This window comes from Telopea speciosissima, chromosome 7 (assembly GCF_018873765.1).
Source record: "Telopea speciosissima isolate NSW1024214 ecotype Mountain lineage chromosome 7, Tspe_v1, whole genome shotgun sequence".
Lineage (NCBI taxonomy): Eukaryota > Viridiplantae > Streptophyta > Magnoliopsida > Proteales > Proteaceae > Telopea > Telopea speciosissima.
Genome location: NC_057922.1, coordinates 1892145 through 1917856, shown reverse-complemented (window position 1 = coordinate 1917856; position 25712 = coordinate 1892145). Strand labels below are relative to the sequence as shown.

Here is a 25712-nt window from a genome sequence, read left to right as displayed (position 1 = left end):
CTCGACTCTGCAATTTCAGTGAGAAGGCAAGTGAGGGAAGAGACGGTGATACTGGAAAAGAGGCTATTGGGGGTATTGCCTCCGTCACAGCCCATCGTTGTTAAGGTGAAGATTGTGTCCAAGATTGCAGAGAAGAAGATCAAGGAATCCGGAGGAGCTGTCGTTCTTACTGCTTGGGAGGTTTAATTCTTCTGCTTGTTATTGATTAGGTTCTATAAAATTTTGGAATTTTTTCTTCTAATTTTGGTTATCTACAATAGAAACAGATTATTATTGCGGTAAAAAAAAAAAGAAGGGTTATCGTTATCATCTTCTACCTTCTTCTGACTACCTTCTTCATCTTCTGTCTTCTCTCTTGATATTGTCAACCATCTACAATTATTTTCCATTAGAGAATCTATTGAAGCCCTAGAATTATTTATTTATTTATTTTTTTGATAGGTCAGCCCTAGAATTATTAATCCCCTTTTCTAACATTTTGTTTGATTGCTGGTTCTTTTCATCGTCTCTTTGCATACGAAATAGTCGATTATGGCTGATTTGCATGTAAGGGATTAAAAAAAATCTGACGGAAAAAAAATAGAATAAAGGAGAGGATGTATCCTACTTCAACCAGCTCTCTGTGTTGGTGACGGAAGGTAGAACCCTAAAGACCCAAATCCATTTCTTTCTGTGTTCTGTTTGTTTTTATGAGTAGTTCAGGTCAAGTTAGGATTATAATTTAGAGAGACTTATCTTTTAAGATTGCTATATGCCTTTCTTCCCCATGGTTAATGAAGTTGGATTGCTTTTACTTTCTTTGAATGGGCTAACATTGTGTGAGAAAACTTAAAAGAATCTATGTAAGAACTATTTTCTATTCCTGTCCTTGCTTCTGTGTCTATTGTGTTTAATTTATTTTCCTTCGTCTCTTCTTGTATATTGTGTTTATGTTATTCTTGTTATTGTTTGAGTTAAAATAAAACTGCAAGCGTATGGGTCAATCGTAGCTACGGGTCGAACACGAGGAGATATACGCCACTCTATTTAACTAACTTAAAAGTAATGCAAAGTGAACCAAATTAAAGTGTTAAATTAAACTAATTAAACTAACGAAAATCAATGCATCCTAACTCATAAGCATCTAACAAAATTAAGGGATTAAATCGGCGTCCTAACACATGAGCATCTAACCTATCAAACTAAAGCGAATTGAAAGAAATAAAAATTCAACCACACATACTAACCATATAAAAAGAAATAAGGGAATAAAAATGCATCCATAAACCACAACCATATAAAATTAAAATAAAAGAAATAGAGGGGGAAGAAGAAGAAGATAGAGAGAGATAGAGGAGATGGAGAATGAGATTGAGAGTTTAGATAGTAAAACCTGGATGTGCTTGCATGAATGCAATTGAAAAGCTTGAATACTTGCATAAACTTACCATGACCTCCTCTTCTAAATCTTAAAGTCTTGTCATCAACTTAAGAACTTAGACTAGAAGGCTTAAAACCTAAACTAGAATTAAGAAATTACAATCCAATTGAAGACTTAAATTGAAATTAAAGCATTAACTAAACCTATTATAACCATTAACTAAAAATCATAAAAGCAAACTAGAACTTAGAAAAGCCAAAAATCACAAATTAGAAGGAGAAGAAGAAAAGAAATTTCACTAAGTGAATGAGCAATTTTTACAAGAGAGGTAGGGGGTATTTATAGGTGGAAGAGAGGAGAAGAACGAAGATGGAAGTGTAGGATAAATATTCCCTAAGAAAATAGAATATTCTCTTCTCTTTCCTCTTTTACAATGCCTTGAATCCTAAGAAGGAAAAAAAAAAGAAAAAAAAAAGAAGAAGAAGAGAAGATTGTTTACATAGACCTTCTATTTCTAGAAAAATTAACTTTCAATTATAACAAGTACTTCATTTTATTTGTAAATATCTTCTCCAAGCAATAAAATCAAAGCGTCTTTGATTTTTCAACCTTCCATAGATGAGAAAATATAAATCTATCCCAAGTAGAATTCCAGAAGTGCCCTTGAGAAGTTGGAGGAGAGAGAGAGTAAGGGTGATGACTAGGATTCCTTCAATAATAAATAAAATACCCATTCTGTCTTTCAGAAAACGTGGAGAATGAGGTGCTTATATAGGCATCACCATTGTGTTCCTTGCAAAAAATCACCCAAAATAGACCCAAATTTCGTCCAATTCGGAGTTGGGAGCCCAAGATATCTCAAGTTGAAGTTGGACTGTCCAGAGCCTTCCAAATGGAATCTTTCGGGTACAGTAAAGTAACTTCTGATAATTTTGTTAAGGCCCCTAGAATTCGAACTTCCGCTTCACTTTGTCCCCGTCCGACTGTCAATAATTATAAATAAACCCCTGTACACCATTTTCGCGCGTCGTTACGGAAACGGCCATAACTTCTTCATTTCAACTCGGAATCAAGTGTCGTTTGAACCGTTACGAAGCTGACTCGATGGGCTATGCATCCATACTATTAACACCTCGCTAAAGCTTAAAAACATCTCCTTAGCATCATCTCCTCCATTTTCACAATAATTCACCTAAACCCTGAAAAGCACAAGAAAGCACCGAGTAACTCTGTCCAATGTGGTAAAATATATGCTTTATGCCCTAAGATTTCACACATAAATGTGCTCATCAGTTATCAATTATAAAATGATTGAAGACACAATCTTTCCCCTACGGATTCATCTCTAGAAAACCCATCTCCTATCAAGAGTCATTTTCTCAAATTTAAGAACATCCATTCTTGGTGCAATTGACCCAGTCAAGACAGGGTTTCTTTTCTTGAAACTAATTTCAAGTTTTTCCATCCAAAATCCTTCCAAAAGTTCCAATCTTTTACTTTTATGAAGACTTCTTCCATACCAATGAAATGCTTAATTACCGAAGATGTTTCAAGGTGAGTTTTGGGTTTTGAAGAGTAGGGCCCAAGGCTCCAACAACCATCTCTAAGAATAGATTGCATTGTTTCTAATTTGTATGAACTCGCATCATATTTGATACGGTCTCATCCTTGTTGAAAAGAAGACGAATAGAACATTACCCCAATTGATCCAGGTTACTACTGTGGTTTCAGAACTTCATTGTGATTCTAGATTCCATCCTAAAATCTGAACCACACCACATGACTAACACTGTCTAAACCTCAGTCAGTTGTGCATCAATGCGGATAGATAAATTTGAGCCACAGGAACTGGTTTAGTACCATCATTTGGAATCATTTTGATTTTCTTCAGCTAGTACCGAAAGTTTTAGTACATTCTCATATGCATCCATGTGGCCATTGAACACCATACTTATGGAAAATATAATATTAATTGAAGAGCAGGTGGTTGTACTGCAGCCTCTGGGTGGCTTTGAAAAGGATTATCCAAGTTTGCTGGGATTGATTTTCCTTTTCTGAAGCAACAAATTTTTAAGTTGGAGAGCATTATGTTGGAGAGTGACATGCATAACTATGGACTTCTTTGTTAATATTTTTTACTTCTAAATAAAGTTCTTTCCTATATTTTTCCTTGTGATGCTTATGGGAATGAGTTATGGATCTTGAAACTTTGCTTTCTTTTGCAAACACTGGATGCCATGGAAAAGAAGGTTCTTGGCGTCATTGAGTGTCATCAAGATGAGGTAGGTGTAAGGGTGTCAATTTGGGACCGGAACCGGGAACCGTCCCAATATCGTCCCGCTAAAACTCGGTATCGGACCGACCCATTAGTAAATGGGATGGTACTGGTATCTGATTTTGGTACCGAATAATAAATGGGACGGTTCCCGGTTATGGGATGGGATTCCCAATGGTACTAGTACCGAAATACCAATTAGGTACCGGATGGTACTGAAACTACTAGTACCATTTAAAAAGAAAGAGTATATAAGATTTAAAAAAGAAAAAGAAAAAAAGAAAGGGTATAAGAATTACGATTCATTAGGGTTTCACTAATTGCCTTTTGAATACGAAGAGGAACAACAGGTCAACAGCCATAGCTTGAAGTCTCTCCTCACAGAACCTACTGCAGTGCTACTCCCTCCTCCTTCGACCAACTACATGTACCAGGTTCTTCCTTTTTGCACTTCATACTTCGTACCATACTACCATGTGACGTGTGATAAATAGAATTTTGTTTGGGAAAATCAAAGAGGAAATACAACGGGATTCTTCCATTTTGTAGGACTTCTCTAGATTTAAAAAAATGAGAAGTTTATTACATATGATCTTAGGGAGTTTGAAGAAGTAAAACTATGATTTCATAATTTAAGTTGCTTTATAAAAAATAGTAGACAACTTAGATTTCATGATAGTGAAAAAATTCCACAACACTAATAAACCCGCCGTGTTAGAAACAATGAAACTTCTTCTCCTTTTTTCTACAGTGCCTAGAACCGTTTAAGAACCAGTACCGTCCCGTCCCGCTAGTAATCGGGACTGGGATCTAGGTTTGGTCCCGTTAACTAAATGGGACGGTACTGGGATTGGCACTCTTAGTACCGGTACCGGTACCGTCCCGTCCCAAACACCGGAAACCGTCCCAATTGACACCCTTTGTGTTTGTGTATGTTTTTTGGGATTTGGGGTGTGGTTGTTAAAGAGATTTTATTTTGGATTGTTCAAAATTCAAACTTCAGTCGGTGGTGATATTTCTACTCATTAATTATCTATATATCCAAACCACTTAAATGAATGGTTTAGTAACAAAGGGACATTCATCTGTTGAGTGCTTCTTTCCTTGGTTCATCTTAGCTGCTGAAATACCCTTTTGCCTCCACTGATTGAATACTACTTGATGGGTCTTTAGCTCAAATTGGTAGAGCACTTGGAACATGCTTACATGAGCATGTTCTAAGGGGATGGTGGTTTGAATCCACTAAGGCCTTTTTTATTAAAATGTTTATAGCATAGTCAGTTATGGCACTAATCCACACAAGAACCCAATTTTTAATGGCATCTTTGAAATTTGATATATTTTTATAATTACTTTGGTTATGTTAATGAGATCTTTTAATTTTATGCTAGGGTGGTAAGAGAGAAAATGATTTTACAAATATTTTTTGATATAATTTAGAAAGAAATGACATTATTGTAATTAATATCAAATAGGGAAGAACATGTTTTACCAAACACCATTTTCGTTCTGAACGCTGTTCTTGAGACCGCTGCCAAACAGTCATTTTTTGTCTCAGAACGTCGTTCTAAACAAAGAACGCCAAAAAACGTTTCTAGTCAAGAATGGACGTTATTTGTTCAGACATTTACCAAACGTAGCCTTAGAGAAATCCGCATATCGGCACGTGGGTTGGTTTTAACCTCAAACTCAGCGGGCCCGAACCGCAATTTTGTTGGACCCTTGGGTTTTATGGCTCGCCTTTTCCATGTTACTATTGATAGATTTCGAGTTTGAATCTTTATCTTTTTATTAATTATTACCGAAAAAAATCTTTATCGTTTCGTGCCGTCTCGTCTCGTCTTGCCTCGTCTCCCTTTTACTCATTTTTCAATTGCAGAAACCCAGGCGCAGGCGCAGAGAGAGAGAGAGAGAGAGAGAGAGAGTCACAAACTTCGTCGCCAAAGAGCATAATCATTATTTCTCACAATTTGAAGATGAGCAGGAGAAACCCTAAGCGATTCTTCAGTCCTTCGCTTTCCCCCGTCTACGACAACTAGTCAAAAACCCTAAGTTCTTTCTTTCTTTATCTGTCTGTCGCTATCTGCCTATCCTTCTGCCAGTATAAATCAAAGCAATCCGTGCCCCACTTTTAAAGCACCAAAATTTGCATTTATTTCTCCCTCTCTCTATATGTATATTTAAAAATTACATGTATTAAAGGTTTATCCAGCCTTGTTTATATTTTTACTGTTAGATTGTCTTCGTTGTTTCTTCTGTTTTTATTGCCTCTCTTGGGTATGGAAGGACCTCAGGGGCCTCATAATCCTCGATCGGTTGAAGAAGTCTTTAAGGATTTCAGAGGAAGGCGCGCCGGGATGATCAAGGCTCTCACCACTGGTTGGATTTTGCTTTCGATGCTTCTCTCATTATTTTTTTGAGGGAAATGGGAAAGAAAGCGACCGTTTTCCCTCGAGTTTTTTTCTTCTGGCTTTTGATGTTCACGTTGTGTTTTTTCTTTTGTAGATGTCGAGAAATTCTTTCAACAATGTGATCCTGGTGAGTTCTGTTCCTGATATGGGGTTGGTGGGGTTTTGGTATTAAAAACCAATAATGACTACTGTATCAATTTAGTTTCTGGATGTAAATTGTATCTTTTGAGTAGTTGCTGGTTGCAATTTTACTATTTGTTGGTGATAGTGGTTGAAGGAGAAGCTAATAATTCTGCTTCTTTACCTTTACAAGTTTGCTGTTTCTGCCACTTCCCCCGCCCCTAAAAAAATGTTTGTCCTTGTGGCTGTACGTCTTCCTATTTATGTTTTATGGTTTCTTGAATATTGAATTGAACATGATGTTTCATGTTTAATGTTAATAGTTCTTTGGTTGCCCCCTCCGCATGTACTCATTTTGTCATACGAAAGATACATAGTTCTTACTTGCCTTGTTGTACATGTGGCTTGCCCTAGAGCTTAATATACTGTGACAACTGCTTGGGTTAATTTCGCGTGTATTCTTTGGTCATTGTTGGAGTTTTTAAGTCTTCTGTTCGCTCTGATTCTAGGTGTGTTCACAAGCAGGTTTGTACTGCTAAGTGATAGGTTTGATGAGGCTTGGTGGTATTGAGTGTTGTGGAAGCGTCTGAAGTTATAGTATTACTGTATATATGCTTAGTATCTGTTGTCTCCTTATTCAAAATAATTCAAGTACTTCCTTGCAGAATTTTGACAATGATTTTGCATTTTCAGTCGTCAATTAATTTGTAAATCTTCAATTAATATATTTTCTTTTAATTGTTGGTCACTTTACTTGGCTATTACATGTAGCTTGGTTCTTTTGTATGGATGAGTCTATTGGTTATAGTTGGTTGATTAATAATCTGTTCCTGAAGAAAGCAATGGTTATTTGTTTGCAGAGAAGGAGAACCTATGTCTGTATGGGCTTCCAAATGAAAATTGGGAAGTCGCATTGCCTGCTGAGGAGGTTCCTCCTGAACTTCCTGAGCCAGCATTGGGAATAAACTTTGCTAGAGATGGGATGCAAGAGAAGGACTGGTTATCATTGGTTGCAGTTCACAGTGATGCATGGTTACTTGCTGTTGCATTCTATTTTGGAGCACGCTTTGGCTTTGACAAAAATGATAGGTAAACTTGTTCAAAACTCAATGATAGCTTCGTGTACATTTTTGAAGACATTTGCCATATCCTTCTCTTTCAATCAGATTTCTTTTGCTTTCTTCTGAATATTTATATATTTTTTGTTGCACCCAATAAGATAACACGGAGAGTACCATGGGTCTAAACTTCTCTTTATAGTATCTTATTTGTCATTTTTATGGTATTCTTCTCGTCTTTTTGTCTCAATGATGATTAGTTTACTGTATCTTGAGGTTGCTTTAATTCTTTTAGGGCTTCTTTGGTATCATTTTTCATTATGGCCTATTTAAAAAAAGTCATTAATAAAAATCATTTTTGATAAAAAATAAAAACTGTTTGGTAGCTACTAGACATAAAAGAATATAGAATGAGAAACCATTTGGTAACTACCTATGTGTAAATAATTTTCATAACAATTTTTTTAAGTTGTGGGTGAAGAGAGTCTCTTCACCCATCTTCCCCAAATCAACTCTAGTAGAAAATAAAGAAAGAATCTCTCCCGATAAAGAACAGATGCTCAAAACCACCCTTTTATCATTAGGACCTTTCAAATACCCAGTGCATCTCTGATCTCAGGAAAATTTTAGATCTATTCAACTTTGTGATATTCCTGGTAATGGCAGCCCAATATGTCATTGATCCTAAGTTTTCTTCTTTTCAGAATGTGACCACTAGTGTGGAGTGTGGGGAGACCACTTGTTTTCCTGTTTAAAGCAAAGACCACAGTTGCATGACATGATTTTATCTTTATGCACACAAAATGTTCATTAGATGATGATTGCCTTCCATTGTGTAGAATAGGGAACAAATCAAATCACTTGTATCCATATATTTGTAACCCAACCACAAGTGCCAGATTGTAATGCCAATCTAATTAAGGGGTTTCATCTGCAGAGTTACAGGGCATATCCTTTCCCATCAGTCCTGCAAGCTCTGGCCAATGTACAAACTCATTAACAAAAGAATACCCTGCTCTAGAGGGTTTTACAGTGGGGTACACATCTTGTAAACCCAGGTTATACATCTGTCCGTGAGCTAATTGGAAGTTATAGAAGTTGGAACACGCCATTCTTAACTACAATGTTTGCTTCTAATGTTCGCAATCATATCCAAAAACTGATATTAATAAGAAATCAGGGATTGGGAAGAGACTCACCTGTACGGCTGTACCAAAGAAGTAGAAAACCAGGGCAGAGTCTAGAGTTGCTTCCTCCTCGACTGGGGTCACTGCAGGGATGTTAGATACGGAGAAGATGAAGGGACCGCTGCAGTCACTGTTGGAGACGGAGAAGAGGAACGGGCCGCTGCAATCACAGGGTATTTGTGGTATTTCTGGTGGCCGCTACAGCCAGAGGGCACTTGCAGAGCTCTGAGCCGATGCCATGGGCATCCAATCACAGGTGCTTCACCTTCATAACCTTCCACGGGAGTGCATCAAAGAAGAGCTGGTCGAACGTTGCAAACCCTTCGGCAAGATCGTCAATACCAAATGTAACGTTGGTTGTTGCAAGGAGGGGGCTTGTCATCCTAAAAATAAAAGAAAATGTCTATTTTACCCCTCATATTTGGGTCATATGAGCACATGCTCATTAAAAAGTGAAAAAAATGAAGGAAAAACAGATTTTGACCATAATCCATAATGGACTCTTGAGTCTATTATCATTTTGGGGGTGTTTTCATTTATTTTAAATAAAAAAAATTTTAAATGTGATACCAAACACATGTAAAAATGTCGGAAAATGAAAATGAAAAATGATACCAAAGAGGCCCTTAATAATCAATTTTGCAATCACCATCCTGTATTACATTTCAATTCTCCTTCGTTGCACATTCAGTTTTTAGGTCTTGACCACATTTTGTGATTAAGCATAAAGGCATCGCTTGGTGCAATGCTAAAGCTGGGGTCGCCAGCATGATGATTTGGATTTGACTCTGAAGTTGGTCACTTTGTGCAAAAAATGTTGAAGGTTAGGATTGCACCAGATCACCCCTCCTGGGTCCTGTAAAAGCAGGCTTGCACCAGATTATGCCCCTTAAGTTTTTGAGGAAGATTATTGATTGTGCGAGAAGTTGGTAGAGCGAAAACTGTCTACTTTCATAGATGTATTACGAGGCAATTTATTGAGAAATTATTTTTTCATTGGTGTTTCATATTTTTTTATTTGCTTTTGTATGTCATGCTCAAACTAAGACTGCTATTCTTGTCATCTTTTTAATATTATGGATGTTTATCAGTTTTTAAGTTTTAACTGTTGTTATCCCCCTTGTAGGAACAGATACAGAAAATATTAGTTTTTATTCCTTTAACTTTCTATTGTTGATTGATGGATTGATTTTCTTTCTTTTGCTGCTCTATTATCATGATTGTCCTTAGAGAGAGAATCATATGGATGGGAAATTTTTTTTTTCTTTGGTGAATAAAAAATTCATTACCAAAACCCCGGAAAAAAGGGGGGGTGGAAGAAAAGGGGGAGGGGAATACACAGGGGGAGAGAAAGGGGGGGGGGGACTATACAAGCACAAAAAACACAGACCTAGGGGGCCTGGTTAGGAGAGCCAAAGAGAGAAGAATCTAAGCCCCAGGTAACAACAATGTGCATGTTCCTTAGGGAATCTATAAGAGAAAACGAGTGAAGCCTAGAGCTAACATAAAAAAAGATGGCTTTCCAAATCAGATCAATAGACTGGGAGTTGGAAGTCCATCTACGAAGATTTCGCTCCATCCAGATGTGAGAGATAGCAGCACCGAACACAAGCTTGCCAACTGTATCGCAAATGGATCTACCAGAAAAGGACTTATCAAGCCAAAGCCACTCCCGGGCGAAGGGAAGGGGGCGTCTGATACGGGGCCAGATGGACTGCAAAGCTTTTTTCCAGATTGAGGAGGCAAGGGGGCAGGAAAAGCAAAGGGGGTCGACATCCTCATTCCCATTCTAGCAGGAGGTGGAGATAGGCATGTGGCGATGGTTAAGGAAGGATTGGGTGGGAAGGCAATTGTTTAGGGATCTCCAGACATTGAAAGAGTGTCTAGGAATGTGGCCTTTGAACCAAACAAGATTGCGCCAGGGGACTGAAGGGACGAGGGGTCTAACAAAATCCCAAGCTGAGCGGGAGCTAAAGATACCATTTTTTGGAGGGGAGCCAGGTTACTTTGTCTGAATGAGAGGGATGGGGAGGGGGGAGGGGGGAGGGAGGCCCAAATCTGGGTGAAACCGGGGGGAAAGGGGATCAGGGGAGACTAGGATCCATGGGAGATAATTGAAGGAGGAGGAGCAGATTTGGGGATGCCAGTAGAGTAGACACTTCGGGCACCAAGGATACTGTAAAGGACTCCAACGAGGTGCCAAGGGTCAAGCCAAAGGGAAGTGGAGGTACCATCGACGATCACAAAGGAAGTGGCATTGAGAGCTAAAGGACGAAGGAGAAGAATTTTTCGCCAGACCTAAAGGGGGGGGGTCCGCATTCACGGGAACAGTCCAGAAGGAATCAGATTTGAGTAAGTAGGAGTAATCCCAATTAACCCAAATAGAGTCCTGCTTGGAGGAGATTTTCCAGATTAACTTGAGAAGGCCTGCAATATTATAATCACGGATTCGACGAATACCAAGGCCTCCTTCAAATTTGGGCTGTCAGATTGCAGCCCAGCTGATCGGTTCAAGGAATTTGGAGGACTCTTGGCCTTTCCAAAGGAAAGCACAGAAGAGAGATTCCATAGCTTTGATTGTGGACTTTGGAAGCCCATAGATACCGCACCAGTAGATGTAATAGGATTGGAAACATTTTATTGCTTCTTGAACCAGGTTGTGTTGCCATGGGGGCCATTTTGTATTTTCTTTTATTCTTTTTTGTTTATTGAGTTCAGAAAAACACTTCCATTTTTTCCCGTTACTGTTTTGTTCTTATCTGAAAACAAATGTACAGAAAATCTGCTTTCTTCCTTTAAAATATTTTGTTGGGAAAAAATGAAAACAACTTGTTCTTTGTTTGTTTTTTCCCCCCTCGATATGTAACTGCAAATGCATCAATCGCAAAATGTTCTTTTGACAATCAACATGAATTGTGTCGAGGATGTGGTGAGGTAGAAAAGGGAGGCATCAAAGGCCATGACCCTGATGCACTGTTTTCCATTTGTGGCTGCAAGCCTGCAATTTTATTTCTCAGCAGTGACAATTGCAGAGGACCGGCGTTACCGGGCTGAACTCGAGTAAGTTTTTTCTCCCTCTTCCAATTATTCTTCTTTAACTGTGCGATGGATCCCTCCTCTTTTCTCTTGCGGTTAAGGATCCCAACAACACTAAGGGTTCACTTTAATAATGCTAGCTTTGGGAGTTAGAGACACCCACATGAAGAAAGCTGTGGGCAGCAACTAGACAGCTCTGGAGACCCACCTTTTCACCTAGTGGATTAGAGGAGCTGGCAAATGTCAGGAGGAGATTGGAGACCGTGTAATGTAGTCCTAGATTCGAATAATCAAACTAGGAACCAAACCAGGATCTTTTAATCAAAGGATAGTTCAGATTAGGGAAAATCTTGATAACAGAAAATAAGATGGTTAGAATGATCCTAAATTCCACATGAGTTTACCAAATAGGGACTGGAACAATTGCTGAAAAGCTGAAATTGATCCAATGGTTAGATCAGTTAATATGGGGGAATCCTAGTACAACTAGGAAAAGGGCAAAACAGTAATTTAACAAGGAAATTCAGAGATCAGAAATTAGGGTTATGTTCAGCAATCGAATATAAATTTAGTCTATAAGAATCAGCAATAACAGATCAACAGGATTGGTATATTAATTGTGACCTCAGAAGAACAATATAACAATAAGGGCAGAATTGGAAATTCACAGCAGGAACAGATCTGCATGTCAAAATTGCACCAAACCGAAATCGAGTTCATGGATTAGGTTCAAGAACATTAGGTCAGAACTTGAGATGATTCTAACGGTTAGATTTGGTTGGGCAGAATTCTCACGAAAATCACCTTGCATGTGACCTTTTAGAAGGGAAGAAGAATAGTTGCAGGTTTTAGGGTCCTAATGGATCCATGGTATTAATGATGGATGAGGAAGGTAGTAAGGATTGAGTATGGACAATGGGGATCGATGGGGTTGGGTTTAGAGGATTAGGAGAAGGAGGGGATGACTAATAACAGTAACAACTTCCTTGGTAAGGCATGTCTTCAATGATAGTAGCTTGAAGACTAGAAGCAGGTCCTCCCGATCTACAAGATGCAAGGAGTCAACTGGAGATCCACCAGTCCCTTCACCTTGATATGACTCACAAGGCAACACTTAAGAGAGCAAGGCAGCAGCAATGGCAACAAGCAAAAGTTTTTTTATTAATCAAATTCGTGATTAATGTTTGCCCCCCCTTACAACTTTATATAAAAGACTTATAAATAGACTCCTACTCTAAAAAGGAAAGGCCTAACCCAATCCTTGACCTATTAGGTAACTTAAACTGACTAGGAAACTGAAATACTAAAGGAAATAGACTCAAAACGTGACTGGACTTATAGAGTCCTAATCCAGCCCAACTTACATCACATGACCACTTAATGTCACATGACCACTTGACCAAGTCACATGATCACTTAAGTGATCACATGACCACTAATTATATAAAAATAAAAACTAAGGAATTAAAACAGCTAATCCCGTATGCAACCTAATTACCCATATTTTTTGCTCATAAAAGTGGCCTTTTACATATAAAACCCATGGGATCGAAGGCCCAACATGTATAGAACCCAACCCTAGACTTATTCCTAATAAAACAAGCCTATTTTGCTGATGAATCTACATCAACTCTCCCCAGCTTGAAAAAATTCGTCCTCGAATTTTGTAGTGATGAGGGGGAAACAAAATGTGATTAGCAGCTTTGACCATTCCCAAGCAGAATTGTGGTTGCTTGTAGACTTTAGGGATGTAGTCTTCAAGGCGTGGAGCTCTCTCTTCAAAGAACCATGGTGGCATAACAAACTCTATGTGCTCGACCTTTGAATCAATATCAACTGTGTATGTCGTGTCCGTAGAGTCTTCAACAGTGGTAATCTTCTCATCTAAGACTTGAGGCGCAAGTTGTACCTCTTCAAGAACAACATCTTGAATTTTAACAATTTCTTGTGGAGTGCTCTCAACCACCTCTTCATCTTTTTTTGTTTAAGCTTTGTCTACTTTGTTCTCTTCGATATTGACGACCTCTTTAGTAGATTCTTCTGCATGTTGACTTTCCATCTTTGAAGCTTCAGGCATTGTCTCTATCTTTTCATCACGTGAGATAGAGGCTCCCTTAGCCGTCGCCCTCCCACAAAAAATGCAATCCTCATTCATCTCCTCGATTCAGCTACCATTTTGGCCATCATCTCCAACACTTGAGCCTAAAGCAGTAAGCTCTTGTTGTTGCCATGGTGTTGAGAGCACCTTGTAAGGACCCCGTGAGCTCCTCCCCGCTTTGTTCTATAACATTAGTCGTTCCCTCACCTTGGCCGTTGCTAACTGTACCTGAGCTATAGCACTTCCAACATCAACGGACTTATCTTGGCCCCTTAGCTTCCCAGTGTTGTGATTGGCCTCCCTTCCATGGGCTTGCTCACTCAGCACCACGTCTTGCACATCTGAGCTAGACATGATGCCTTGATCCCACAAGCTTGGCTCCCTTGCAATTGAAGTTTTGATACCACATTGTCACAACCTTAGTCTTCTACTAAGCCAACTGTGCCGACACTTAGCAGCTCTCTAGTACTAATTCAGCCTGTTACCACTCCTTGAGTGATTAGGAAGAGAGCTTGAGAAAGAACACAAGAGGGTTGGAGAGAATGAGACTTGTATTGTACTAGAAATGCTCGAGTATAAGGCTTGATTGGTTGCTTTGTGGATGCCTTGACCAAATGGGGCCACCCTATGTTACAAAGAATGTTTAGGATGCTTACACTTCTCCTCCATCCAATGGTTAAAAATGTTCTAGAGACAAAAAACTTCCCACCTCCTTAGAGGACTCTAGAATCCTCCTACTTCCTTAGCTATGTACAAGTAACCTCTAAATCCTTCCTTGCTTCTATAGGATTCTCTGGAAATCTCTTTGACTCCGCACAGAATGGTTAAAGGGTCTAGACAATGGACTTTCTCTACAAGTATCTAAACTTCCTATACTTTGGTAAAAAGTTCTAGATACTGATCCATTGCTTAGCCCAATGGCCTAAGTCTATAGACTAGTGAGCTTGGCCCGTGGGCCTTTGGTGGTGGGCGGTGTCACATGGCTCTATTCTCAGCCTCAACACTGTACCTAGCCAAAGTTGTTTGTTTCTTGCTTCTCTATGTGACAAGATTGCCACCAATAAAAGTACAATAACCTGTGGTAGATCTCTTACCACCGACAGCATCAACCCAATCTGCATTGATATATCCAAGTATCCAACCACATAAATATGTGGGAAAATTACGTGATTAGCCACTATTAGGTTTATGTTTACAAAACTAAGCACTCATTGTTTTAATTAACAAAACTAAACTGTTTTGAGTTTGGGTTTTCAAAACTAGCCAAGACAGTACCCAATGCTCATTTAAGGATTTGTTTGACAGTTTTACCCCTCCCTCCTTCGTTCTCGTTGCCCACCCGCCTCTGCCCCTTCTTCTTCCTAACCCCTACAATCTTCTGCCCCTTTCACATCTCATCTCTCTCTCTCTCTCTCTCTCTCTCTCTTGTCTTCTATTGCAGCAGCAACCAACGAAGATTTCAGGGGTGGGGATGGATGGGATTGGGTAGAAGGAGTTGGCGATGGGGCAGAGGAATCGATCTGTGATGGAGTCGCGAGGAGGCGCTGATGGGGCCGTGGGGTGCAGGGGCTTGGGCGCTGGTATGTGGGCTGGGGCCAGGGGGTTTGGGTATTAGAGGCCGGCATGGAAAGCATGGGAGCTCATAAGGCGTTGGGATCCGGTAATTGGCCGACGCTCAGCTGAGCGACCCCTGTTATACACTTATACCCCCTGCAACCTGCCCACCTGCTCCTTAACCGTCTCCAAGTGGGGTTAAGCTCAATGAATCAACGATACTGTGTATATAATAGGAGTTTGTGTTCTAGGGTTTGTGATTATTGCTTTGATACTGACTGCTTGCTTCTCGCAAAAGAATGGCGGTAGTGTTGCTGAAGAATGAAAGGTCGCCGAAAAAAGCAGTTCCAAGCAACCGTCTCTCTAGGTTTTACTCTTCCGTTCCGTTAATGGTATTTTTCTGGGTTTGTGTTTCTGAAATAGGAAAAGTTACTGTTGTGGTTCTCTTTTGGCTCTAATGTAAGAAACAAACGCCATTTCCTTACAGAATTTTGCTTCCTCCGTTTTCAAAGTAAACTCCAAATCAGGTTGCGTTCTACAAGAAATTTTAAGGATGTAGTATTTTTTTCTTCATAAACTTACAAAAATCTCTTTATTCATTATATTTTCTTAATAAAAAAGTTAAAGAATCTCCGCCCGTTAATGAAGAGTAGAGTGCAATTTCCTTGTGACGGAATTGCGGCGGTGGAGCAGCGAAGCGGCAAGGAAAGAGAAGAGACGGTAGAGAAAATAGATCGGAGAGGGTAAAGGGTGGGTAGACATGATGACCGGAGAAGGTAAGTTTAAGGGAAGAAGAAGAAGAAGGTGGGTCTGGGGCGGGAGGTTTCAGGGGGTGGGGCTGGACGAGGATAGAGGAGGGGGGATAGGGGATGGGGCAAAGGATTGGAGGGAGTAGGAGGAAGAAGAAGAAGAAGGGGGTAGAGGCGGGTGGGGGCGTGTGGGCGCGTGACATGGCTGGTGGGGGTGGTAACGAGTAGAAGGAGGAGGAGGAGGAAGGGGTAAAACTGTCAAAAAAATCCTTAGATGAGCAATGGTTACTATTTTGGATAGTTTTGTAAACCCAAGCTCAAAACAGTTTATTTTTGTTAATTAAAACAATGAGTGGTTAGTTTTGTAAACATAAACCTAATAGTGGCTAAGCACGTAATTTTCCATAAATATGCTGACTAGGTTGATAAATAAGCCCCTTTTCTGGAGCACCCTTAGGGTACTTTAATATTCAAAATGCTGCCTCCCAATGAACCTCCTAAAGTGATTTCATAAATTGACTAATAAGTAATAACCGTACCAACAAACAATTTGTCTCGTCTTGTAAAAGTAAGGTAAATTAGTTTCCCTACTAGTCTCTTGTACCGGTGCCTATCATCAAACTCCTCACCATCATTTTTCCAAAACTGCTGGTGTGGGTCCATAGGTTTATCAACTGGTTTAGAAGCAAGCATTCCAGTCTCAGGCCAAAGATCTAGAACATATTTTTTTTTAATGAGAAACTGAACCCCTTTTAACTCCGAAGCACTTCAATACCAAGAAAATACTTGAGCTCATCCAAATCTTTCATTTGAAAATGTTGTTGTAAATAAGATTTCACCATTGTAATCCCAGATGTATCATCCCCCCAAAATGATAATATCGTCGACATAAGCAACCAATACAGTCACCCTAGAATCCCGACAATGAACAAACACTACAACAATTACTGCTCAACCTTATCTCAACTAAATGGGGTCGGCTACATGATCCTTGCCCTCCAATCAGCTCTATTCGAGGTCATACTTGATACAAGGCCTAAAGTCATTTTAGGTCTGCCCCGGGCTCGTTTAGTTCCTTCAATCTGAATCAAATCACTCTTCCTTATTGAGGTATCCAACGACCTCCGTTGAACATGGCCATGCCACCTCAAACGACTTTCTCGTAGCTTATCATGTATCGAAGCTACTCCTAAATCAGCTCTAATATGATTATTCACTTATCCTTCCTAAGTTTGTCACTCATCCATTTCAACATCCTCATTTTTGGTTCACTTACTTATCTATATGATGCTTCTCAACTACCCAACATTCCGCACCATACATCATAGCCGGTTGTATGATTGCCCTAAAAAATTTGTGAGTTTTTTAAGGAATACGTAGATTACACAACACTTCGAACGCTGCTCCCCACTTCATCCATCCGATTTTAATTATCTGTGAAACATCATCCTCTGTATCACATTCTTTATTTATGATTGAGCCTAGATATCTAAAATAACCACTTTGCGGAATCTCCTTCTTGTCAATTTTCACCACCTCATTATGCATCTTACTAAAGTTACACACCATATATTCTGTCTTTGTTCTACTTATTTTAAAAACTTTTGATTCCAAGGTTGATCTCGATAACTCTAACTTGTAATTAATCACTGCTTTTATCTCATCAACGAAAACAATATCATCAGCAAATACAAACCACCAAGTAACCTCATCTTGAATGTCTCTCGTGAAATCATGCATGATACCATGCCTGTCTGTTGGAGCGAATTGGATGATCAGGCTGAGGGAACAAGCAACGGATGAGCGCTAATTGAACTACGACCAAGTTGCCCTTAAAACAAGTACTTGGGCGTGCAAACAATAAGGCCTTAAAGATGATCCTTGATGAATTGGTGTAATCCAATTGTAATTGCGAATTCACTACCTTGACCCCCCACAGTTCTTACAGTGGTCACCACACGATCATACATATCTTTAATTATGTCCACATATTTACTTTAATCGTGGATCTTCTTGGCATAATATTAAATTGGTTCTCCGCAATTGTAGTTTCTTGTCTTAGGTGGGTTTCAATAACCCTCTCCCATAATTTTATAGTATGACTCAGTAGTTTTATGCCTTTATAGTTATTGCAGCTCTGGACATCACCTTTATTTTTGTAAATCGGAACCAAATTGCTTCTCCTCCATTCATTGGCATTTCCTTGTGTTCATAACCTTATTAAACAACTTGATTAGTCAAGATAAACCACAGATTTCTAAGCTCTTCCACACTTCTATTGGGACCTCATCTTGGCATTGTGCCTTGCCTACTTTCAACCTTTTTAAAGCTTCTTTTATTTTAGACATCTATTTTCGTACATATCTAAGACACGTAGTCTCTTGATGGGTAATGTTGTCTTCTAGAACACAATTACACAGAGTGCCTTTGTTTAGTAGGCTACAGAATTAACCTTTTGATCTCTCCTTAATGTCCTTACCCCTTATGAGTACTTCACCTTCTTCAATTTTAATACATCTAACAAGGTCGAGATCTCTACTCTTCATTTCCCTCATTTTAGCTATCTTATATATAGCCTTTCCCCATTCCTTTGTGCTCAGATTGTTATAAAATTCTTCATATTTCTTCGCCAGGTGACGACCAAACACTACTACAACAACAACAACAAGAAGTCTGCCCTATCCCAACTAAATGGGATCGACAACATGGATCCTTGCCCTCCAATCAGCTCTCTTCGAGGTCATATTTGATACAAGGCCTAAACTATGCATGTCTTTCCTCGCCAATTCTCTTAAAGTCATTTTAGGTTTGCCCCTGGCTCTTTTAGTTCCTTCAATCTAAATCGAATCACTCCTCCATATTGGGGTATCCAAAGGCCATGGTTTAAAGTATCGGTCCGTATCGTATCAGCCGATATGTATGTATTGGTCGGTATTGATACGATACATAGTGATACGTATCTCATTTTTATTTAAAAAAATAGTATGTAGTGTCGATACATATCGGTATGTAACGGCCGATACGGTCGGTACTAACCAATACTTGTTGATACGGCCATTAAATGTCCATGTGACTTTCTGACTCTATATAGAGAGTCTTTTGCGAGGAAAAAGGGAAGGAACTCCTGACCGAGACTCTCAAAACTTGTATTTAACCAAGTTTTAAAAAAAAAGTGGAGTTAGGGGTTCTATTCTACGCTAAAAAACGATTCAAGAGGTGCTTCAAAAACTTAGTTTGCATCATTCAACAAGCTGAAATCAGAGATTGAAAGAGATTTTACCGAAAAAGGTATGTTTCAGAACAACTTGATCTGTGTGTTTAAATCATGGTTTTTATCATGCAGGGTGTCTTCACACTCTTTCCTTAAGGGCAATGTTAACACCCCAATCATCATTAAGTTGCGGTTCACAGCCAACATCTCCAGAATGGATTCAATGGCTCTAATCACTGAGTCTAGTCAGTCTACATTCTCTTGTTTCTCTTCCATACGGTAGCATCCGTGGCTTCAAACATTTGCAATAAATGGTTCTAGTTCTCTTCAACTGTAAATGTCTTTTGGTGGTAATCTTGTCGAATGGAGAGCTTTCTTCGTATATATTCCGATAGGTATTTGTTCTTCAACTCGTGCTTCATTTCTTCCCAAGTCTTAGGTTCCAAAGAACTAAAACTCGTCTCGAGTGCATGTTTCGAGCTGGCCAAATAGCGAGGTTGGGTATTTTTTTCCCAACTTGATGACTGGTTTCGTTGGGTTTTAGACCTATTTTGTACCTGAAACTTGGTACTCAGCCTATTTTAGGCCATTTAAACGCATTGGCACTATCAGATTTTGCAAAAACAAAGTTCAAATAGGATTTTCACATCAGACCCTAGGTTGGTAGGCGACAACGTACTAATGACCCTATTTTACACATAATTTACCCATGATCTAAATCGCAAAGTAACTTTTTTTCTTGATCACTGTATTTTTCAGGACCTGGTAACGGGAAATACGATTGGTTGTGGTAAGGTGACTGGTGGTCTTTACTTGCTTGATAATTCTCCATCGGCAATGGTTTCCCACTCTGATTCGATTTCTTCTTCTTTGAGTGATTTGCATCAGTGGCATCTTCGTTTGGGTCATCCTCCTTTAGGAGTTTTATTTTCTTTATTTTCTAGCTTGGTGAATAAATGTAATCCCAATAATTTTAGTTGTGATGCTTGCATTTTTGCAAAGCAAACTCGGGCTGCCCGTTGTGTTTCTACCTCTGGATATAGATGGTTTTCGCTGCACTACATGGGTGTATCTTATGCACCAGAAAAGTAATGTATTTAATCGTTTTCAACTCTTCGACAACATGGTCCAAACCCAATTTGATGCCAAAGTGATATTCTTTCGATCAGATTATAGGAAGGAATATGTCAATGGTACATTTCAGAAGTATTTATCAGAACATGGCATTATCCATCAGATGAATTGCGTGGATACTCTGGCCCAAAATGGTGTTGACAAGCGGAAGAATCGTCATCTTTTTTAGGTTGCCAGATCTTTGTTGTTTGCCATGAATGTTCCGCCTTAGTTTTGGGGAGATGCTGTCCTATTGGCAGCTTATCTCATTATTCGGCTGCCCTCCCGGATGTTGTCTTCCTGCTTTCCAATTGAGGTATTGATTGGTTCTACCTCCTTTGTGGTGCCTCCCAAGGTGTTTGGCTGTGTGGTATTTGGCCGGAGTAACTATGTTCATGGCATGTTTGATCCCAAGGGGTTGCATTGTATTTTTTTTGGGCTATTCTGCTACACAAAAGGGATACAAGTGTTACCATAATACCATTCTCCCTCTAGAAAGCTTTTTGTTACCATGGATGTGGTTTTTCGCAACGGGGAGGCGTATTTTCCATCTCCCACTCCTCTTCAGGGGGAGCCTTCTAGTAAAGAGGATCCTTTGATTACTTCTCTTGATGTTCCCATGATTGAAGACACTTCTGGTGTTGAACTTGAAGATGGAATAACGGGACAGGGACAGGGACAGGGACAGGAACAGGAGCAGGCGCAATCTCAAGGGCAGGGGGAGACGGTGACTGGGAAATCTGATCTTTTGAAGGTTTTTACCAAAGAAACGTGGCACAAACAAAAGCAATTTGACAATATCATTACCACCGCACCTAACCAATCGTTGTTCCTAGATCCAGGCTCTTTGCCCATTGCTCCTGGTAAGTCTCTCCTTTGGATCCTAGTTTATATTTTCCTATTGTTGTTCGTAAACTCCGGAGAAATTGTACTCAACATCCCATAGCTAATGTTGTTTCCTATGACTCTCTCTCTTTCCTTCCATTCCTTTGTTTCCACTCTGTCTTCTGTTTCTGTTCCTAATACCTGGCAGAAGGCAATGGTCATTTCAAGATGGAAAGATGCAATGAATGAGGAAATGAGAGCTTTGGAAAAGAATGAAATGTGGGATGTTGTAAACCTTCCTCCGTGAAAGAAATCAGTCTGCTGCAAATGGGTCTTCACTGTCAAACACAAGGCTGATGGGACTATGGAGCGATATAAGGGGAGATTGGTTGCTAGAGGGTTCACTCAGACTCATGGGATTGACTATCAAGAGATCTTTGCCCCAGTGGCAAAGAAGAATACTATTATAGTCAATCATTTCTTGTGCAGCCAATCAAGGATGGGATCTTCAACAACTAGATGTGAAGAATGCCTTTTTCCATGGAGAGCTTGAAGAGGAGGTGTATATGGATATTCCCCCGGGTTTTACTAATAATCAAACCCAAGAAAAAGTGTGTCATCTCAAAAAGGCTCTCTATGGTTTGAAACAGTTCCCAAGAGCTTGGTTTGGACGATTCCATAGAGCAATGGTATCCAACGACTACAAACAAAGTGATGTTGATCATACTTTATTTATCAAGAAGAGAGACAAGTTCATCATTGTGCTGATTGTGTATGTTGACGACATTGTTATTACTGTAAACGATGTTGATGAGATAAAGAAGTTGAAGACTTATTTGGGGACAAAATTTGAGATCAAGGATCTAGGATAGCTCAGATATTTTGTTGGGATTGAGGTTGCCTTTTCTGCTCAAGGTATCTTCTTGTCTCAACGGAAGTATACTCTTGATTTGTTATTTGAAACAAGTATGTTGGGGTGTAAGCCTGCAGATACCCCCTTGGAACCAAATACCCACCTAAAGAGTAAAGATGGAGATCCAGTGGATAGAGGCAGCTATCAGTGATTAGTTGCAGATTAATCTACCTATCTCACACACGACCTGATATTGGCTTTGTTATACGTGTTGTGAGTAAGAAACAATCGGTGGTTGCTCGATCCAGTGCTGAAGCATAGTTTTGGGCGATGGCCCATGGCATTTGTGAGCTTCTTTGGCTGAAAGGCCTTCAGGTTGATTTGTGTTTTCTTGTTACACTGCACATGCGCCTCTATTGTGATAGCAAATCAGCAATAAGTATCATTCATAACCCAGTTCAACATGATCCTACTAAGCATTTTGAGATCGATTGACATTTTATCAAGGAGAAGCTAGAGCAAGGATTGATTTGCATTCCTTCTGTTCAGCCGGAGACCAACTAGCTGATATTCTTATTAAGAGTCTTAATAGCAAGAGTTTTATTTCTATTGTTAGCAAGTTGGGCATGTTTGATTTTTATGCACCAACTTGAGGGGGAGTGTTGTAAAATGGGTTCAAGAGTATTTATGTCCTTGTCTTATTCTAGAATGTTCTCTCACACAGTATAAACCTGTTACCGAAATTTCGGTGAATCCTCAAAATATTAACCAAAACCATATGCTATTTACGTTTCATTTCGCGTATGGTTTCGTTTCAATAACTTATGTAACCGAAAATTTAACCAACTTTTCACCGAAATCTTGTGAAACCTTGTACCATGTCAAATAGGAATTTGAGTAGTCCAGTTCTGGTCTATATATAGTTTTCAATCTTTTAGTTCATTTATTGTAGTTCTTTTCTTGATTGTTAAGAGTTGTTCTCTAGCATCAAGGTTCGTTGGTTTAAGCCTACCGCTGTTTATGGGGAACAGTTATTATATCTCAGTTCTTCGATTCTTTGCGATACATGCTACAGATAAGTTTTCACACTCTTTCTTAATCTTTGTGTTTTCTATTTCTTTCTGGTTTTTGATTGAACTTACTTTTTTTCAGACAATTGATACCTTTCCTACATTGGAGTGATTGTACATATTTATCTACATGAATAGCCTCCTTGTGTCTACACTGAGACAAGTAATGGACTTTTTGCCATATCTGATGCTGTGTGCTGGATTGTGCAAGAGGATACTTGATTGCTGGACAAGCTTGAGTTCTTTAAAGAAAACCAAGGGGAAAATCTCTTAAGGAAATGCTGATCTAAGTACCAAGTGAGAGGTCCAAAAGGCTGAAGTTCTAACGGTAAGGCTCAGTCTGGTTGAAAGGGAAATAAAGGGAGGGGAAGTGAAATCAAATCTATACTAACATGGAAATTTTTGAATTCATTTAGTATTGATTTGATTTTAATTCCCCTCCCTTTATATCCCTTGCAACCAGACGGAGCCTTAATAGTTTACCTTAGCTAACAAGTAACAATTGTGACAAAATCCTAGACAAAATTAAAACCAAACATTTCATCAGCTCTTTATAACCTTGGGTAAAGTGAAGTGTTAGAGAGACTTTTTGAGCATGCACTGGAATCTGGGCAGAGTTAGTACCCTATGGTTATGTAATTCCTCAACTTCTAATGAACAATTCCTAGGCTAATTATTACAATTCACTAGCACACAAGTAACAGGTATTTTGACTACAGTAAGTACATGGAGAACTTTGCTTATTGTCTGTGTTCTGACTTATCAGATGTTGCCTTAGCATGGTGTGGCTATGTGGGAAATCAACACATGTTACATTACAACTCCATATCTTTTGGTTGATACAGGTTGCTTACATTAAACATGCATTCTATGCTGGTTTTGCGTACCTTGGCAGAGCCATATTGTCATTGGAACCTGGATATATCCTTGTCTTAAATGTAGATTTAAATTAATGGAAGAAACGTCTTCAAGTCAATAATAATGTTGATTTTGGCTTATGTAATGACAGGAAGAGGCTCTTCCAGATGATAAATGATCTGCCAACCATATTTGAAGTTGTGACTGGCATTGCTAAAAAGCAAGCGAGGGACAAATCAGCTGCCATCCCTATCAGCAGCAGCAAAAGCAAGTCAATTGGGAAGATGGTATACTTAAATAAAAAATCAGTATTTCTACTTATTAGTATTTTTATTTTAAATAAAATTAAAATATTTATGGTGTATTTGGAAGCCCTCAGCCAAATGAGTTGGACAGCTAATGCGTTCCACTTATTGCATAGGGTTCTTCTAATTTTGCTTTGAGTTTTGGTCTCAGTTAATTTATTTCAGCTCATCTTTCTCGTCTTGCTGTTGCTTCTCAGCAACCCCAGCAATCTGAAGCTCAGACAAAGGGATCAAAGATGGTTCCACCCCCAAAAGATGAGGACGATAGCATAGGAGAAGATGACGATGAACAGGGGGCAACGCTTTGTGGAGCATGTGGAGATAACTATGGCAATGATGAATTTTGGATCTGTTGCGATGTTTGTGAGAGATGGTTCCATGGCAAATGTGTAAAAATCACTCCTGCGAGGGCTGAGCACATCAAGCAATACAAATGTCCAGCATGTAGCAACAAGAGGGCAAGAGTGTAAGGGTGTCTGTTTGAAGATTTAAAACATCAAACAGGCGTAGGTACAGGGACTGTTACAAAGCAGCAGCAGGCAAGTTAATTGACTTACAGGAATTCATGAATGACTCGCTCTGGTTGCAATTTTAGATTTCAGACTAGCTATCTTTCCTGTTTTGCTCCAATTTATGGGAATTGTGTTAGTGTTGCAAAGCAACTAGTTCGATTTTAAAGGTTGATATTATTCTTTGGGCGGATTTCTCATATGCATTTGGATTGAATCAGGTTGTATTCTGCTAAATTGCTAAGACATTTGGATGTCTGGTTTAGGAGTAAAGATCGTATTGGTCATACCCAGCAATATAGAAGAAAAAATAATCTAGCTGTATACACCGCTGAAATATTACAGTCCAACCGAGTTGGGCGGATTCCCAACAAATTCTGGGATGGTTCAAATTGGAATCGATGGAGACATCAGAAGAGAACAGCTGATGAGACAAGTCTGAGTCAATAGTCCAGTCTGGAGAATGCTAGTCATCTTTGCTGAAGACAATCGGCCACTGATTACTAAAGTTGCCTTTTTGCTGCAATGACAGTAAAATTGCAATAATTCTAATTCAACTGACTTCTGCACTTTGAATAATATTACCTCTAATAATGCAAAGCCTGGCAAGTTCTAAGGGCCGCTGAACTATTAGATTCTGACCTCTACAAGAGTTAAGTGTTCCTTCGATGCAAAATTGGCTTGGACTCTTCGCCTCCATATGTCATGTGCCATTGTTGCTTATGTATCAAGTAATTATTTTTTCTTGCTTTGAAACACATCAAACTCAGCATAACAAGTAGTAATGTAAGTAGCTGCCACGCGCAACAATGGTTAGGGTTCTATGTGGATACCCAACGTAGATCCCCCCCAAACATGCCTTTGGAAGATCACACCTGAACTACATATGCCATATATAGATTGGAGTTTAGCATCAGAGTAGACAGCCATACCGTACTGCTAACTTTCTGCTCAGCAACCCACATGTTGGGATTATATATAAAATCGATCCTTGTACCTATTTCTGCCCAGAAATGACTCTCTTTGCCATTGGATTGGGGGTGAATTGGCCAGGCATGGAACCTATTGAGCCACAAACTGAGCTGGCACGTGAAAGGTACCTTATCATTGTATCTTCAGT

At 39.3% G+C, this 25712-nt stretch overlaps 1 protein-coding gene across 1 annotated transcript; it reads left to right on the top strand.

The window, feature by feature from the left end:
- Positions 1-5498: 5498 nt before the first annotated feature.
- Positions 5499-24777, top strand: LOC122669627 (PHD finger protein ALFIN-LIKE 7-like). Its single transcript, XM_043866427.1, has 5 exons — positions 5499-6014; positions 6141-6173; positions 7027-7255; positions 23930-24065; positions 24281-24777. Exons 1-5 carry the CDS (start codon positions 5915-5917, stop codon positions 24551-24553), a joined length of 771 nt encoding a protein of 256 aa, XP_043722362.1. The 5' UTR covers positions 5499-5914; the 3' UTR covers positions 24554-24777.
- The last annotated feature ends 935 nt before the right edge of the window (positions 24778-25712 follow it).

Excerpts from the sequence above, each read along its gene's own strand:
- LOC122669627 (XM_043866427.1), top strand. The coding sequence starts at position 5,915 with ATGGAAGGACCTCAGGGGCCTCATAATCCTCGATCGGTTGAAGAAGTC. Across the intron at positions 6,174-7,026 it reads CTTTCAACAATGTGATCCTG|AGAAGGAGAACCTATGTCTG; the intron begins GTGAGTTCTGTT and ends ATTTGTTTGCAG. Across the intron at positions 7,256-23,929 it reads GGCTTTGACAAAAATGATAG|GAAGAGGCTCTTCCAGATGA; the intron begins GTAAACTTGTTC and ends ATGTAATGACAG.